Below are 16,988 nucleotides of genomic sequence, written 5' to 3' on the forward strand. Positions count from 1 at the left end.
AAGAGAATAGAATTTTTCTCAGCAGCAACAGCTTATGAAGCCTTAATTTGATTAAAATAATTATAGTCTCATTTTTCAAGTAATAATGGGACAGTGTATCAGGACCTCAATATTTCAATGTACAGCTAGCTACACACATACAACAATATTTTTACAGTTTCAAGAAACATAAGAAAAAAAAGCAAGAAAGAAAATTACTATTTGCAAGAGTTTTAAAAGACTTTTTTCTTCCTAACAGTCTATAGTAAGTTTATTTTATTTCTAACCATATGCTTCAATTTCACTATCTTCTGTAAAGGTCTTCAACAGAACAAAGTAACTATTGGTTACAGTAATTGATAAAAGATGTTTAAAGTCTTTGCATCAAGTGCAATAAGCAACAATTCTCAAATCTCTTAAGACAATAAATGACAAGATCACCATAATCCCCTCTGGTAACATTGTTCAAGCCCAGGTTTCCACATCAAAGCCAAAGAGTGCTTTTTTTAGCTCGAGTATGGGCTAAGTTGGTATTTGAACCTCGCGCTCCAAAGTCTCTATAAATTTACCTTTAACTACACATAAAATAATTACCTCTAAAGTTTATTTATTTCCTTATGTGGTGTTGTATGTCTTGTAACATGACATCAGGATTTACTAGGGTATTAAACAACATGGAAAAATTTAAAGCATAGTTTGCCCATAGGATGATAAAAGAATAAGGGACAGATGGTGGGAGGAAGAAAGAAGGGCATTAAACTGACAGTATGGATTTGTATCAGGCTTTAAATTAGTAATGTTTTTCACCTTTAATGACACAACACTTTTCTTAATTTTCCAAAAGTTTCTCAATTAAGTCATGTTGTACCAAAGACAACAGTTTAGCAAGTCTTAAAATAAACTAGAGGGAAAAAAAACAACTAAAACTTGAAGCCTAATACCTCAGGGAATGGAGGTACAAGAAAGTATCTCTTAGAACTTGAAAGAAAGGAAAACAATTACATTCAAAAAGCTTAACTTACTTAACTCTAGCACATTCTTCCTTACACTTATATATAGCCTGCTGAAACTGATCCATCTGTTGACCAATCATTGTTTCTTCATCATGGAATGCCTTCAACTGTTCCCTTAAGTGTGTGATTTTCCTTTGTCTTTCCAATTTTTCAGGCTCCGAAAACTGATTAGCACTAGAAAAGATTGTAAGTCAGTATTTTAAAACCACACTGATAATTTCTAAGTGACACTGTTTCACACAAAAGATTTATGCATCAGAAAATTACATTTAAGATTCTGTGCATTTACAAGACCTACAAAGCATAAACAGTTTGTTTTTTGTTTTTATTTGTAATCACACATAACTCTCGCCCAGTTACATTCCCATTACATTTAGTTTAAGGTATACTTGTTTTGCAACACCATAGAAGCTAGAACATTTATATTATCTTCAACAATAAAGAAAAACTTTTTCTGCCCAAATACCTCATCACCTTCCAGTCAAACAACTGGTATGTAAGCAGGATCAGAAATATTTAAATATGTAACTGGACCCTCTAAATTTTAAATAAATATTTTCTGTTACTGCAGATTTTCTCATCAGAAGAGGTCACTCCCTGCATACCTATATTTTAATAAACATACACCATAATCACTGCATCTGTATTTACCTGCTTTTCAGTTCTTCAATTCGTTTACATAGCTGTTCATCATCTTTTCCCAGCCGTTTTAACTCAGTTTTGAAACGATTATAAAGTACCTGTGAAGGAAATGGGATACAGTAGTTTAATCAATAGAAGCAAGAAATCATTTCAAAGAGAACTACATTTTTGAGTAAATAAATACTGAACTGCATCAAAACAGACAAACATCATTCAAATTTCAAGAATGTGAAAAAAGAATAACACACTTAATTTGAATCATATTTATGTTGACATAAGCTTAACACCTGTGTAAAGATATAAACCCCATGGCTCCTGAAAACGAAATTACTTGCAAGGCAGGCAGGAAATTGCACCTCTTTTGAACTGCACTATGGATTCAGGAAGCATAGACACAGATGTAGAAGTACATACGAGTAAAGCGTGGACAAGATTAAAGCTTTTAAATTGGTATGAACTTCGAAAGTTCTTTTTGCCTACCTCTGTTTCATTAACTGCTTTTCTTTTTGCCTGCACATCAGCCTTCAAAGAAATACACTGAGGATGCAGGACTTGTGCTTCTTCACTTACTGTTATCAGCTTGTCTTGTATGGCTTTGTACTTTTCTTCTGCTTCATTCACTTTTATCTTTGGTGCAAAAAGAGAATAATAACACAAGTAGTAATGAAACAATTTTCTTCAAAACTTCATAAAGCTACAGAAGAAATATGTCCCAAAAGAATCCATCTGACATACCTCGTTTGCCTTTTTTTTGTTGTTAGAAGAAATAAAGCAAGCCATTGCTACTATGAATAAGCTAAGATGAAAATTAATAAAGGAACATTCTCAGGGAACCAACAGACTACCAAATCTGTGAAATAAACAGCAACCTTCTTTTCTAACTCACAGTTTACTCAAAGACAGGCCTCAATACAATAAGGTCAAGTACCATAATATGGAAAGAAGTGAAATGAGTATTCGAACAATGTTCCTTCAACACAACACAGACATATTAGGCTATAAAGTAAAAACATCTTAATTGTCAAGCAATACACATTTCCTTTTTTAAGCATTAAAAAAATATTAAAAATTCAATGAAAACTGAGTGCCGATTAAGGAAGTTTGGAGAAGGAGTTTTAATAGACTTAAAAGTTCAAAATAACAATGGCTAGTGTTTCTCTGCAAAATATAAATATTGTATGTGAATCTGAATGTTTGGCAAAACTGTTCTTTCTTGTTACCTACAGAAGTCTTAAAGTACCATCCAATGAGTCTTTTAAAGTTCCAGATATCTTCTGAAATTAGACACTGATCTTTTCTACAGGTAACGATACCCAAGAAAACCTACATGACAGATCCCTGAAAAATGCTCCAACTTCACTGAAATAGGCATCTAGTAAGTGCTCTCAACAATAAAAGTTTAAATTAGTGTTCACTGGTATATGTAATGCTTGTCATCTCAAACTCCCAGCCACAATGATATAAACCTTACCTGAAATAGAAGTATTAGTATGAAAAACAAACACATACCCCTACTAAACAACAGAAAACAAAATGTCCCAATATTATTCTCAAATGAAATGTGGAATGCAAATGTTACCATTAAGTTTCAGATGGTTAAAAAGATATATAAATGGGAATGTTCTTAGCTGCTTGTGAAAAGCTAAGATCGCCAGTTTCAGCTTACAATGTAGAAGACAATCACAGTTTAAATATTATCTTAATTCTTGAGTCAAAGAGCTAAAACCAGAGTGATGTATGATTTAAACCACATAGGTACCCGGCATTCTTCTAGCTTCTGAACAAACTTCTCTGTATTTCCTTCTTCAGCTCTGATGCTTTCTTTGATTGGCTCTATTTCTTTTTCCATCTCACTCACCTAAATAGAAGCATGTATTAGCATATATCAGAATGTCCACAGCACATCGGGAATAATTTAGAAGTACATTTCATATGAGGAAACATTGTAACAAGACATTTACCACTGCCCATGCCATTTTATGTTTCAAATCTTCAAGACTGTTTCGCATGTCATTCACAAATCCAATGTTTTTGTAACGTTCCTTTTTTTCACAATAAAGCCGCTTAAGTTCTTGGAGATGCTTAAATAAAACAAAACAAAACATAAAAATCTCAAAAAAAGACAAAAAGAGGCTCAATTTTGAGTGCAAAAAGCTGTGATACCATATGAAGTCTTGGAAAGATTTATTTTTTCTAAAAATGTAATGTCACTGAGACCTATACAAAACAAAACTATGTAATTCAACTCCTATAGTTATCTCAGTGCTCAGATCTGTACCAGTAATTACTTCAGCTTTTACATACCTCTACTCCTTGTTCTATCTGAATACGTGCATTTTCTTTAGTTTTCATAATAGATGAATAATCTTCTTTCATTTGTTCCATCTGAGTTGCCTTCATAAAAAACTAAAAAGGAACAAAAAGACGCAAATGCCAGCTTCAGCAGTTTACCTAAGTGAACTTCAAATAACTACCACAGAAAGACCACTCATGCCAACTTGTATGCAAGCTGAATGATGCCCAAAGTAAAATAACTGGTGGGATATTTCTGAATAATGAACTAACGCAGCTGTGTCCTGGTTTTGGGTTTGGTTTTTTGGATTTTTTTTTTTTGGGGGGGGGGGGGGGGGGGTGGTGGTGGTGTTTGTTTTTGTTTTTTTAATTTGTCCTTTTCTATAAAGAAAAGAAACTTCAAAAACTTTTTTTTTGCAAGTGGATGACCGCTACAATCAGACAGTGTACTGGATCTGGCTGGGATGTAGTTAAGTTTCTTCACAGTAACTGTTGGGGTACTGTGCTTTAGATGTGTGACCAAAACAATACAGGTTAACACACTAATGTTGTAGCTGTGCTAAACACTGCTTGGTATTCGTATAGCAAAATTTGTGCATTTGTATGTATGTCAAGGCCTTCTGTTTCTCACTCTGCTCTCCCAGAGAATACACTGGCAGAGTGTGCATAAGGTTAGGAGGGGAAACAACCAAGAAGTAGGTGACTCCAACCAACCAAAGAGCTATTCAATTCCATTGTCATGGTTTAACCCCAGTCGCTTGCTCACTCCTCCACCCCAATGGGATGAGGGAGAGAACCAGAAGGGTAAAAGTGAGAAAACTTGTGGGCTGAGATAAAAACAGTTTATTAGATAAAACGAAAGCCACACAAGCAAACAAAGCAAAATAAGGAATTAATTCACTGCTTCCCATTGGCAGTTCGCAGATATTTAGTCAGCCCCAGGAAAGCAGGGCTCCATCCCAAGTAACAGTTACTTGGGAAGACAAACACCATCACTCCGAACATCTCCCCCTTCCTTCTTCTTCCCCCAGTTTATATACTCGGCATGATGTTCACTGGTACGGAACATCTCTTTGGCTGGTTCAGGTCAGCTCTCCTGGCACTGTCCCCCTCCCAATTTCTTGTGCACCCTCAGCTTACTTACCTGTGGGGTCGTCTGAGAGGCAGAAAAGACCTTGACACTGGTAAGCACTGCTAAGTAATAACAAAAACATCTCTGTATTATCAACAGTTTTCCACACAAATCCAAAACATTGCCTTATAACACCTGCTATGAAGAAAATCAACTCTATTCCAGCCAAAACCAGAGGTGAGTGTTTAGCGGGTTTAGCCATCTTTTGCTCATGAACTGGCTGGGCATCAGTCTACCCATGGTAGGTGGAGAATGACTGGCTTAGCATATCTTGTCTTGTTTTGCTTTCTTTGTCTTTTCCTTCATTTTTTTTAAACAATTTTTATCTCAACCCATAAGTTCCCTTGCTTTTACTCTCCTTCCTCTTCCCCATCCCAAGTAGGTGACAACAGGGAAGGGAAGTGAGTGGCTGTGTGGTGCTTAGCTGCTTACCTGAGTTAACCCACAGCAAGTTATTAAAATTGGAACTCAGATTTATTTTTTTCCTCCAAATGCCACCTCTAAAAATTTCAAATCAGTATTTTAATGTTTAATCAAAATTTTAAATGAGTACTCTTACCTTGTACTTGTCACCTTCATTTTTAGACTGTAAAAAGTGCTTACTCATCTCTTGGGTTAAAACAGACACAGGATTATCTACCTGTAAAAGTATTACATTCATTTTATTTTAAGCAAAAATGTTCTTATGTAACTCTATATATCCATGACAGTGAGCAAACCATCTCCCTGTTCCATGCCCAGCAATTCAGTAATAAGCTGAGAGAAGCAGATCCACAAATAAAGACTTCTACTCCTCTCACCCATTCTTCTTAAAACCAAACCAAACAAACAACAAAGAAATTAAAAAAAAACCAACTCCATCAAGTACAAATCAGAACGTCAAAGACAACTAAAGAATTGTTTCCAGGAGGATAACTAACTTCTAGAAAGACAGTGTCTGGTTTTTTCCATTTATTTCACAAGATCAGTTTCATTTCTCATTTAATTGATCAAAGTATTGCATTAAATGCAATTAATTGCTGCATATATTCTTATAAGTTTCCACAAAATAAAATCAATAATATATTAACACAAGTTTATAAAATTTGGAAGGCTGAATGTGTTGAATATTTTAAACTTCATGTGCACTTCCTCATCTTTCCTTAATCACTTAAACACCAAAAACACACTCAAACTTCTCCAACAGCAAAAACTGAAATAATGAGCAGAAAAAAAGAAAGGCTCAGGTATGATAAGGAAACCTACACATACCAAGACTTTTATTAACAGGATACATGACACATAGCCCTCAGATCATAGCAGATACTTACATGTCTGGGACAGAATCTTATCGTGCATTGCATGAGGTATAAATTTCAATTTTCTTTTGCCATGACATTTGATCTTGAGATAACACAGAAGAGGTGACCCTCTCTCATTTAACAAAATGGAACATTAATTTTTAATTGAAGAATTGTAATGCATGTAATTGCATGCTGATGTATTAAACTGCACAGGATTTAAGCACTATAAAAATTACCTGTATATTAAAGTGATCCAGTATTGCTACAAGTTCCTCTTTCTTTGAAGAAATTAAGGTCCCTAATGGTAAAAAAAAGAAACGAAAAATAGCAACAGGTCTGAAGTAGAGACATACAATGCCCTAGACTTTCGTTCAACCTAGTGGTTCTTAGTAAACATAAAAAATGGGATTAGTATTTTTGTAACACAGATTTAGCCTTAAATGAGAAACACAGTCAGCTGGGTTTAATTTTTCTGATACATTTGCATTTGTACAGAAAGACTTCTAATTGGAAGTCCCTCCTTGCTTCATAAACCTTCTGTGACAGAATTCAAGTAAAACACCCGATTCAATAAAAACTCAAAAAGACTAAAAACTATGTTCAGCCTTATCAAACAAGCTGATTTTCATAAGGACAAATACTGTATGACCTCACATCACACAGAACCCAACACAACTCCTTTTGACATGCTCAAATACTTAAGTCTAAGGTAAACACAAAAAATGGACATCGCCATCATTCAATGATGAATGAAATAAGAAACACCATCCTTTACTAACATCAAGGCACTGAAAGCAATGAAAGCATTTCAAGAGTTTCTAAGACTGAGGACAAAAACTACTACCAACCAGATTTGCTTTTCAGTTTGTAACTTCTGTTTCCATCCAGATTAATGTGCTGATTCACGATAATAGAGCCACCATACACTTCTGGTTTAAATGCATCTCTACCTTGGTTTCGCAGTTTTATGGAAATATCTGCAGAACTGAAAAAAGACAATTGAAATTACTTTCAAATATTTAAAAAAAATATTATGAAAAATCAGAACATTCTAATTTTCCACAAGGATTGTTAGGTCTTGTACAGGTTGTAACTGGAAGTCAGTCATAGTAACAATGAGAAGATACATACATGTTATTTGAACCAAAACAGCATCAGAGACGCATGGCCAGAAAGGCTGCCATACAGTAACCTGTTTGTACCTCCTATGCTTCAGATAAATCACGAGCCAAAAGGAAACAGTTGTGAGAGCAGATCTCCCCCACTTTCCCTTCCCATCTGACTGCCCTCATCTCTAGGTTGCAGAATCAAGTTACTTTTCGGTTGTTCTCCTGTCCCCAAACTGGCTCCTGTAGAAAACAGTTGCTTAGCTTCTACAGCCATCCCTAACCAAAGTAATCTATAGCAGAAAACTTAAAGCACTCTTCTAGAAAAGATGAGATGTGCTTTCAGTTCTGAATTAGTATTTTCTGTTTTTCAAGCAAATGCTGAAACATGAAGTTGTTTATATATAAAGGAAGATACTGCCAACAATTTTATTAAAAGCACCTCTGAAAGGAAAAGTCTGGGTCTCTGAGTTACAGCTTTATGTACATGTAATAATGTTGTAAACCACCTCTCTTATTGATTCCCCTAAACATGTTATCCCCACTCTTGCAGCAGACAAGAATCCACTTCCTGTATGTTTAATAACCCACCTGTACGTCAAGGTCTTTATATTGTATATTCATTTATTTCACCAGAAAGACAGAAAAGGAATTAACCTCATAGCTCACAGAATAATGATAACTAGTTTCCTATAACTCTTTTTAATTAAACCGATTTTTCTGTAGGATATCCAAGCACATTGTGTAAGTAATACAGAAGATCTAGGTGGTACGCAGGACATATCACCATATCAGCCAATTCAAAGATAATTGTATACAACTGGTAAATTACTGGTAAAACTTCTAGTGTTTTCTGTTTGTAGTTTTGGGGTTTTATTTAAATATGGTCTCTTCAGTGTCATGCTGCTAGATCCAATAAGAGAACAGAGAAAGTGAAGGTGAACAGAAAACTGATCAGCTAACCTGAATCACAATCACTAAATATATTCAAGCTTAAAACTAATTTTACTTACGTCTCTCCATCTCGTACAAACACTTTCAATGAGGAACCTCTATTAGTGGTAGTGGCTTTTCCACCAAGTCCAACAATAAGAGCAGTTAATATAGAACTTTTTCCACCTGTAACAAAAGCATTGAACTTTTTTTAATAAGAATTTATCGTAATGCTTTATCCAGTCCACCCATATTACATATTTTTGTTTGACTGCTTATGTATTCATGCACTTGAAGTCCAAATTCTGTCATCTGAACTAATACATAAAATAGTGATAGCTCCAGAAAAACATCTGCAACTTCCAGGGTTCTCCCTAAAAAAACACCCAAACGCTGAGCCAACTTCTGTTACTTCTATTTAGCAATCTGCTTTCAACAAGATGTTGTATCTCAGGAGGAAAGTATCTCCCCTTCCTTGCAAGCACACAGAAAACATATATACAACAAAGGAAATCAAATACACATTACCATTTATACTACTATCTGAAAGGTTTTAAGGTCTCTTTCAAAATTTATGTTTAATTTTTAAAATCCTCTTTTTAAAAAAATCCTCACTGCCAGAAGTGAACTCACATAAGAAAGTATCGCTCTCTTCCCCTATAACAGTTTCTACTGTTATATATATGTGTATATATATATATATATATGACATATACTTGGACAATTACTGTGCATTTAATAACAAACACTGAAGTACATTTAGTTTGAATACAAATTCATATATGATTTAGCTGTGGAAAGATTTATACTTACAACATCTTTGCAAATCTCCAAACTGAAGACCTAACTTTTTCACCAGCCTTAAACTACTAGAATAGACCTGTGTGGTTCCAAAGCCCAAAAGTGAATCTGTCTCTGTTCCTAAAAGATGGCTAGCAAATATTTTTCAAATAAAAATTACATCTTCTAAATTAACAGAAGTGCTCTTTGACAAAGAAATGATGCAATTAATACTTACTTCCATTGTTTCCAATAACAAAATTGAGATTTGATCCAAACTGAAAAGGCCCCAACATTGAATGGCACATGAAGTTCTTCAGCTGTATACTTTCAATTATCCCAGCTTCCCCTACAGTCTAAAGAATTAACGATTAGAACTGGTGTTATGTATGCATTTTAATGAGATACAGTTTATCCATTTTAAATATAATGAAATTTCAAAAGATAGTATGACCTAAAACGTCAATGGTTACAAGCTACAAGGAAATGAGAAAGGTTTCATGACAATATGAAAAGTTGCTTGCTATAGAGCAGTTACGTAGGAATGAGGAAAAGTTACCAAAGCCGATCGCTCACTCATAGTAACTTTCAGTTCTCCCAATAATTACTTTATATTAACATAACATAAAAAATTAGTATCATAGATTCTACATGGTTGTTAGAGCAGTAATAAAGAGCATCACAGAAAAACTGGTTTGTTACTTGAATAATACTATTTGTGAGAAATTTTAGCACAGCTTAGAACAACAGAAATTAAATTAGATCAGGAATGGGGAAATGAAACTGAAAGTGACACTGCCCACTGTTCAACTGGTAAAGTATTGTTTTGACAGGAAACTACTTTTATTGGCAGTACTTCAGCAAAGCAATGTTTTCTAAGAAAACAAAGTCCTCAGGAAAAATAAATAAACCAATGACACAGACCAGCTGCAGTTCAAAAAAATTACGTGAGGAATAATGTTTCTGCACACTAAAAATCAACCATGGTGTCTTACAAAATAGAATATTCCAGTTGGAAGAGACCTACAATGATCATCTAGTCTGACTGCCTGGCCCATTCAGCACTGACCGAAAGTTAAAGGCATTCTCCAAATGCCTCTTAAACACTGACAGGCTTGGGGCATCCATCACAGAGCAAGCCTGTTCCACTGTTTGACCACGTTCTTGGTAAAGAAATGCTTCCTAATGTCCAAACTAAATACATAAGACAGTATTTCCACACTCATAAATTATTTTTTTAAATCCTCCATCAAATTAGAGTTCAACTATTACACAAAAGCAGAAAAAAAATAGTATTCCTGTTTTCAAGTTTGATTTCCATCAAAATATGCATTTCAAATACTAGAATTTTTTTTTAGACATTTGAAAGTGTCAGTTATGCAAAACAAACAAGTCTTTGGTACTTCTTTTAGTAAATAACTTATTTTCTAAATATTTGCTCTGCTTTTACTACAACCATAAACAAAATATACCATACTTCTATCAAACAAAATGTTTCCTCAATTTGGTTATTTGACAACTTCAAAAGTATTCATTCTATAAAACCAAAAGACCGTTATTTTATGAACAGGTGTTTTAACTAGATGACCCAAAAAGAAATAAGGTAAGAACAAACTCACACGGATATCCTCATCACTGACATTACCTGTAGTTCCTTTTATATTGGTTCCACTGAAGCCTACATGCAAGATACTTATTTCAACATCAACCAAAGGCATGGAAATTTTTTTGTATCAACGTTTTTTAAAAAGTTGTTGGGGAAAACATACAAGAAAACTTACCAACAGTGAAGATAAATTAGTATCAACTGATGACTGTGAATTTTCTTCTTGATTAGACTCATCGCTGTTTTCTTCTGTGTATTCTTGTCTCTGCCTTTTACGGGATCTAGTCTCTGAAATACTTTCTTCCTTTCTCTTACCCATGAGTACTAAAAAATAAATGAAACATTGCAGGTTTCAGTCTTCTAGATGAAAACATACCTACAGGTGATAGCACAGACATACCAATTTATTTAATTCAGTAAAAAAAAAATTAAAATCACAGCAAACAACGCAACAAACATACTTTTTCAAAACTGAAATGTCAGTGAATTTAAGCATAAGCTTACTATGAAGAAGTTGTGTTAGAACAAAAGAAACACAACTAGCATTATCCTAATCAAGCTGAATTTGTTTGTTGATTAACAACAAAATCAACCTTGATTCCATTTTCATTGATACATTAGACTTAGTAATAGTTTTTGGTTAGTAATGGAGTCGAAAAGCATGTAACTATCATAGCATGATCAGCAGGTTTGATTAAAGCGAGCTGCACATCCAAAAAGAAAACATATTAATTATATGTTGTTGACAAATGCCTAGAAAATTAATATGCAGAACACAAAATTAGAACAAAGGAAAATTTAGATTCATAGCATTGTTCCTGTGCTGTTCCTTGCACACAGCCACCCTGTTCTTGTGAGGCAGTGTAATGTGATGATGGTAAACAAATGCTGCTGTTTCACTGATGAACTAACAACTCCCTATGAAGAGAACACACATATATACTTCCCCTACACATCGATAAATAATGCACAGACTCCTGCATTAATATGCCTGATCAGACATGAACCTTGCAAAAGTAACAAGGTCTCCTAAAGTCACAAAGCTGAAACGAAAGGCATCAAGGTTAGTCAAAATCTCACATTTTCTGTAACTGTAAACCTTAGGGCAGTTTTTAGTCCCCCAAAAGCATATACTACATTCTTCATACCTAGATTTCTGAAGCATTACACAAAACATGGAAGTTCACATACTTTTTGCCCAAAATAGAAGCAAGATCCTCTTTATAAAAAGGCAATGCACAGTCTTCTTACTTGCCAGTAAAGTCACTTACTGGTGTCTGCCATGGTTTAACCCCAGTCAGTACAGTAACTAAAGTACCATGCAGCCACTTGCCTACTCCCCCCTGCCCCCTGGCAAGAGAGACAGGAAGGAGCATCAGGCAGGAATGTTAAACTTGAGGGCTGAGATAAGAAAAATTTAATAATTAAAATAAAAGGGAGGGGGGGCGGCGGCAGACAGGGATGACACCACCACCATCACTAATAACAATTATAATGAAAAGGAGGGAGAAGGGGAGAAGAATAAAATCCAAAGGGAGGGAAGGAAAAAAACCACAAACCACCAAGCAAGTGATGCACAATATAATTGCTCGCCACCCGCTGACCAATGCCCAGCCAGTTTCCCCAACCCAGCAGGCCCCAGCCAACTCCCCCAAAGTTTATATACTCAGCATGACATTCTATGGTATGGAATATCCTTCTGTCTAGTTCAGGTCAGCTGTCCTGGCTGTGTCCCCTCCAGCCCTCTCACTGGCAAGGCCTGAGAAACTCAAAAGTCCTTGACTTAGTATAAACATTACCTAACAACCACTAAAAACATGTTACCAAATTATTCTTACACCAAATCCAAAACACAGCACTGAACCAGCTACTAAGAAGAGAATTATCTCAGCTGAAACCAGTACAGTGTCCAAAACAGGCTAAAATTGACATCAGCTGCATAGCTTTCTGATGTCAAAAAGTTTCTGAAACCGAGTATGTTCTCCTACTCAGACAACTTTGTTTACTAGAATTTCACTAAAGCTCCCTTTTATGAAAGATGGCAACTAACTTAAATGCATCCGACCAATTCAAGCAAAATTCAGAGGCATTAAATATAATGAATATCCACTGCTATAGAAAGATCACTGCATGGCACATGACCTAAGAGAGTAGACAGAGTTTATTTATAAAAATAAATAAAAATATTATTTCTTTTTAAATGAGGTGGGGTACAGGAATGGAAACAATGTCCAGCATTAGAGACATTGCATGTTCAGTTGATACCATGTGCCATGGTTAGAGGCCAAATTGACTGTATGGAGTGAACGCACCGGGGGCTTGGACACCAGAACACTTCTAGTCACAGATGCGTTTAACAGTAACAAGTGATCACTCCCTTGTCCCACAGGACAGATGGGACAATCCAGGAGAGGGCAGGCAGGTCAGCCTAACAGTTCCTAACATCATCTCCAGTGTCCTGCAGGGGAGGTGTGAGAAAGCTGGGTGGATCAGCACAGCGGTTCCAGCTGAGCCCTGCACAGCCCCAGGGCCCCACGGGGCTCCCTCGTTAACGCCTTCAGGCCCTCCCGGAGCTTCCCTGTGGGTCTCGCTCCACCTTCTGTCTTTTAAGATTAGTAACTTGAGGAATCTACAGAGAACTCAATGAAATAAAGACTGTTAAATTACAACTTTACTCCTAAGAACTAGCACTGCAAGGGAGAGGAGCAGTCTTTCCTCCCTCTGCCTTTTCTGTTTCTGTCTCATCCCCCTGAGTTCAAGCAGCTCTTTATGCAGCAGAATAATAAACTGTCTCAAGGCACTGATTCTACTGAAAATTAATGCAGGAAAAAAACTTTCTTTTCAAATTAGATTAAGTTCCCCAACCATTTCACCATGCAGATCTGTACGTTTGGGTCGCTGTGAGGAAAGAGATGCTTTTTTAAGCAGCTTCAGGTTCTGGTCAAACCATAGCCTGATTGCAACTGACAGAAGGTCGGATAGCTCATACTACCAAGCATCACAGACAGTAACATTTATTATATGAAACACCACAGATATTAAAACCTGTTACATTGTTACAAAGGGTATTTAATGTCTATTCTGCTCACTGACTGTTTTATAAAATACCGTCTAATAATTTCCTCATTAATTTTCTTTGACACAGCATTCTCAGTGATAAAGAAAAATTAATATGCATCTCTTTCCATTAAGTGCCATGAACAAAATTCAAAGCAAATGCAGAAATGCATTAAATTTTCAATTTGATACTCTTGCAATAATTATGTATGGCAGGGATTTAAGATCAAATACTGGATAATTATTATTATTATGTCCATTAAATATTTAAAGGGAATCTATAACTTCCATTTTATGTGATGTAGTTTAACACCATACACATAGAAACCAAGGAGCAAACACACTTCATCATTCAGTTTACATACCTTTTACTATGCTACTTTCAGTTTCCTACATAGAAATGTCTTCATGCTTAAATTACTCAGACCAGGAAAGAGTTACTTGGATGCTCTTGGAATTTACCTATCACTCAAATAACAAGACAAGCACTCATTCGATCTGCTGTTCTATTAAAATCTCTCTCTAGAAAGAAGAGAAAGCACAAGATTAAAATGTAACTACTAATGTCCAAACTAAAGATCAGGGCTATGAGTTCCACTGCTATACCATCTGGACATTTAAGAAAAAGAACATAAAACAGGCCAAAATAACCTAGAAGAAACCTCACTCATGTAATCTAAGCATGATGAAGGCAAAGGGCAGAACAGTCTGCACCTCAGAACTCTTGAAGAGCTAGTACTGCAAACAAAACTTAACTGGAACTGCAAGCAAACTGCATTGAAGTAGCCTCAGAAGTTATTATAAGTACCAATAGATGTAATAGCTACACTGGGTACAAAAAAGCCATAAGGAAGGAGAAATTGACTGCAGAAACTAGGAATCCACTACTAAGACTTCACAAGAAACAAAGCTTTAAAAGTTAAAGGAAGAATTTATCAACATAAAGAAATAAAAAAAAATAACTACAAAAATGACACAAGCATTTGAATTTTATCTTTAGACCATCTTGAAATTTTTGACAGGTCTTTTTACATTAATTGCTCCCAAAATTCTTGTAACATGACACTCCTAATTTTCTTCACTAAATTTTTAATTGAAAAAATAGTCGATTTCAGTCTCAGCACCACTTACCATAAGTTTTACAACTGTTTGGGAAAAAAAAATTCAACACAAAGGAAAAGCAGCTGAACTGTCTGAAGGTTTTTAAAGCGTGCAGTGCTCTACTGGAAACAATTAAATTGGCACAGCCACACATTACTGCAAGTGTTTTAAGGTATGTAATGGAGCATTGGGAAGCCAACAATGGACACTATTGACAAACGTTAACAGAAGGTTTTTTAATGGACTGGGCATCATATTTAAAAACTGAAAACTAAACCCATGTTTATACTGCAATATAAAGTAGGACTATGTTAATGGAAATTTGCTATGACAGACTCAGGAACATCAATAATTCAAATGAGAAACCAACTGTCTTTCAGAAAGTAAAGTTCATTTTCTCTATTAAATCAGTGCTTTTGTTTTGTCTATGATGCAATGTAAAAGCAGTTAGGAATAAAGACTGGAGGTATAAACTGAAAGCAAATAAGGGCAAGGCAGATCCAATTATAAAAACATCACAGCATTGCTACCAATTATTGCAATTAATTTTTATGCATGTAATGAAAGCGTGAAAGAAAAATGCAATCCCCAAATGTGCTATATAAAACTATTAGGACTATTAAATGTTATGTATTTACCCTGTTAACATCATAGGAAAACAGAGGCTGCATCCCCTGGAAGCAACATACAGTGATATCCACCCGTGTTTCAACTTAATCATCTCTTCCCACAACTTGCATTGCAATGCAGTTCTACAGCTGTTTTCCCCTTTCCCTACCTCGCTGGTCACATCCAGAGCAGACACAATCAACCCACTGCCACCAAAACCACACCGCTGGCTTTCCAGCAGCCTCGTGCCAGCCTTGGTGTCCCTGTAAGGTAAGTGGGTGCCACTCAAAACACCCACTTAAACTACTCTGCATCCAGGCCAGCCGCAACCCAGCCTGCCTTTTGTCCAGGTAGCAAAACAAGGGAAGAGAAAAGGACATCGCAGCAGAGCTGTGGCGGGATGAATGCAAAATACGGGAGGAAGCGCAGGGTGGGAGAAGAGGAAGAAAAGAGTTGTGATCTTCTGCTGACCTGCACTAGTTTAAACAAAGATGGTGATAAATCAGTTACAAATTAACTCTAGCAGTTTATAATAACGAAGGGATCGTTCGCTATGGTTGTCCTTAAAAAGGCACGTTTCAGATGACTGAAGGCAGAAGCCCAGCCTCATGCACAGCAGTGGAGTGCCGAGTATTTTTAGGGGTTACCCAAAACAGGCGCCTCACGTGGGCACGGCTGGCATTCAGGGCTCCTCTCCAAAGGCGTTCGCAGGCGATGCACCAGCAGCCCCCACCACCCCCCGGGCCCCTGGAGCAGCACTGTCATACACAGCAGCGCAGAAGGGAGCTCCCCCTCTGCTACAGGGAGGCACAAAGGAAAGAGGGGACAAAAATCCCCCCACTCGCACCTCCAATCCCACAGTTATTTGCTGCGTGGCCCAGCGCTTTCTCCAGGCCACCTGGAAGACCCGCTCACCTCCCAGAGAAGCGACGCCGGCCCTTCGGCGGCTGGAAAGCGCGGGCGGCGGCCGCTCGCCGCTCCGTACCCGCTTCCCCCGCCTTCGCAGCGCCGGCTGCCGTCGGGCCAAGCCGGGGGCACCCGGCAGGAAGCCCACACGCCAGGCACAGCGACCATGCCGGACAAAAACCACCTCCGACCACTAACGTGCCCGCCAAAACGGCCTGCGAAAGCCACACCGGCGCGGGCAGGACCGGCGGGGCGGTCCCGGCCCGGCACTGCTCTGACTCGGCGCGCCGGGGCGAGGGTAAGCACCGCCGGTACCCTGGGACCGACCGACCCTTCCTCCCAGCCGCTCCCGGAGAGAAGCGCACCCGGCCACGGCAGCACCAGCCCCGCACCCTACCTTCTCCTCAGCGCCGCCGGGCAGGTCCCGAACCCCACGCGGCGCCACAGCCACACCAATAGACGGCGCCGATACCTGGGTGCGACGGAAGAGGAACCGGGGGCGCGGCGCCTGCGCGCTCCTGCCCCCGCCCTGCGGGGCCGTTTCCGAGA

General features: G+C 37.5%; 1 protein-coding gene across 4 annotated transcripts in view; it reads right to left on the reverse strand.

Moving 5' to 3' along the window:
- Nucleotides 1-16,962, reverse strand: part of SMC6 (structural maintenance of chromosomes 6) — a 35,969-nt gene extending 19,007 nt beyond the window's left edge. The window contains exons 1-14 of one of the 4 annotated variants that reach the window (XM_080387956.1): nt 16,837-16,938; nt 14,189-14,345; nt 10,942-11,090; nt 9,399-9,516; nt 8,461-8,566; nt 7,190-7,326; nt 6,578-6,639; nt 5,618-5,698; nt 3,939-4,040; nt 3,596-3,715; nt 3,394-3,492; nt 2,115-2,261; nt 1,644-1,732; nt 1,002-1,166 (exon numbers count right to left, since the gene is read on the reverse strand). In XM_080387956.1, coding sequence (XP_080244082.1) covers nt 1,002-1,166; nt 1,644-1,732; nt 2,115-2,261; nt 3,394-3,492; nt 3,596-3,715; nt 3,939-4,040; nt 5,618-5,698; nt 6,578-6,639; nt 7,190-7,326; nt 8,461-8,566; nt 9,399-9,516; nt 10,942-11,085 — 1,370 coding nt within the window. In that variant the 5' untranslated portion in view covers nt 11,086-11,090; nt 14,189-14,345; nt 16,837-16,938. Of the gene's footprint in view, nt 1-1,001; nt 1,167-1,643; nt 1,733-2,114; nt 2,262-3,393; nt 3,493-3,595; nt 3,716-3,938; nt 4,041-5,617; nt 5,699-6,577; nt 6,640-7,189; nt 7,327-8,460; nt 8,567-9,398; nt 9,517-10,941; nt 11,091-14,188; nt 14,346-16,448; nt 16,660-16,836 lie in introns of those variants that run through there. The other 3 variants (XR_013928195.1, XM_080387955.1, XM_080387957.1) reach the window with 3 other exon arrangements.
- Nucleotides 16,963-16,988: the final 26 nt, after the last annotated feature.

Source organism: Falco punctatus (genome assembly GCF_963210335.1).
Source record: "Falco punctatus genome assembly, chromosome: 5".
Classification (NCBI taxonomy): domain Eukaryota; kingdom Metazoa; phylum Chordata; class Aves; order Falconiformes; family Falconidae; genus Falco; species Falco punctatus.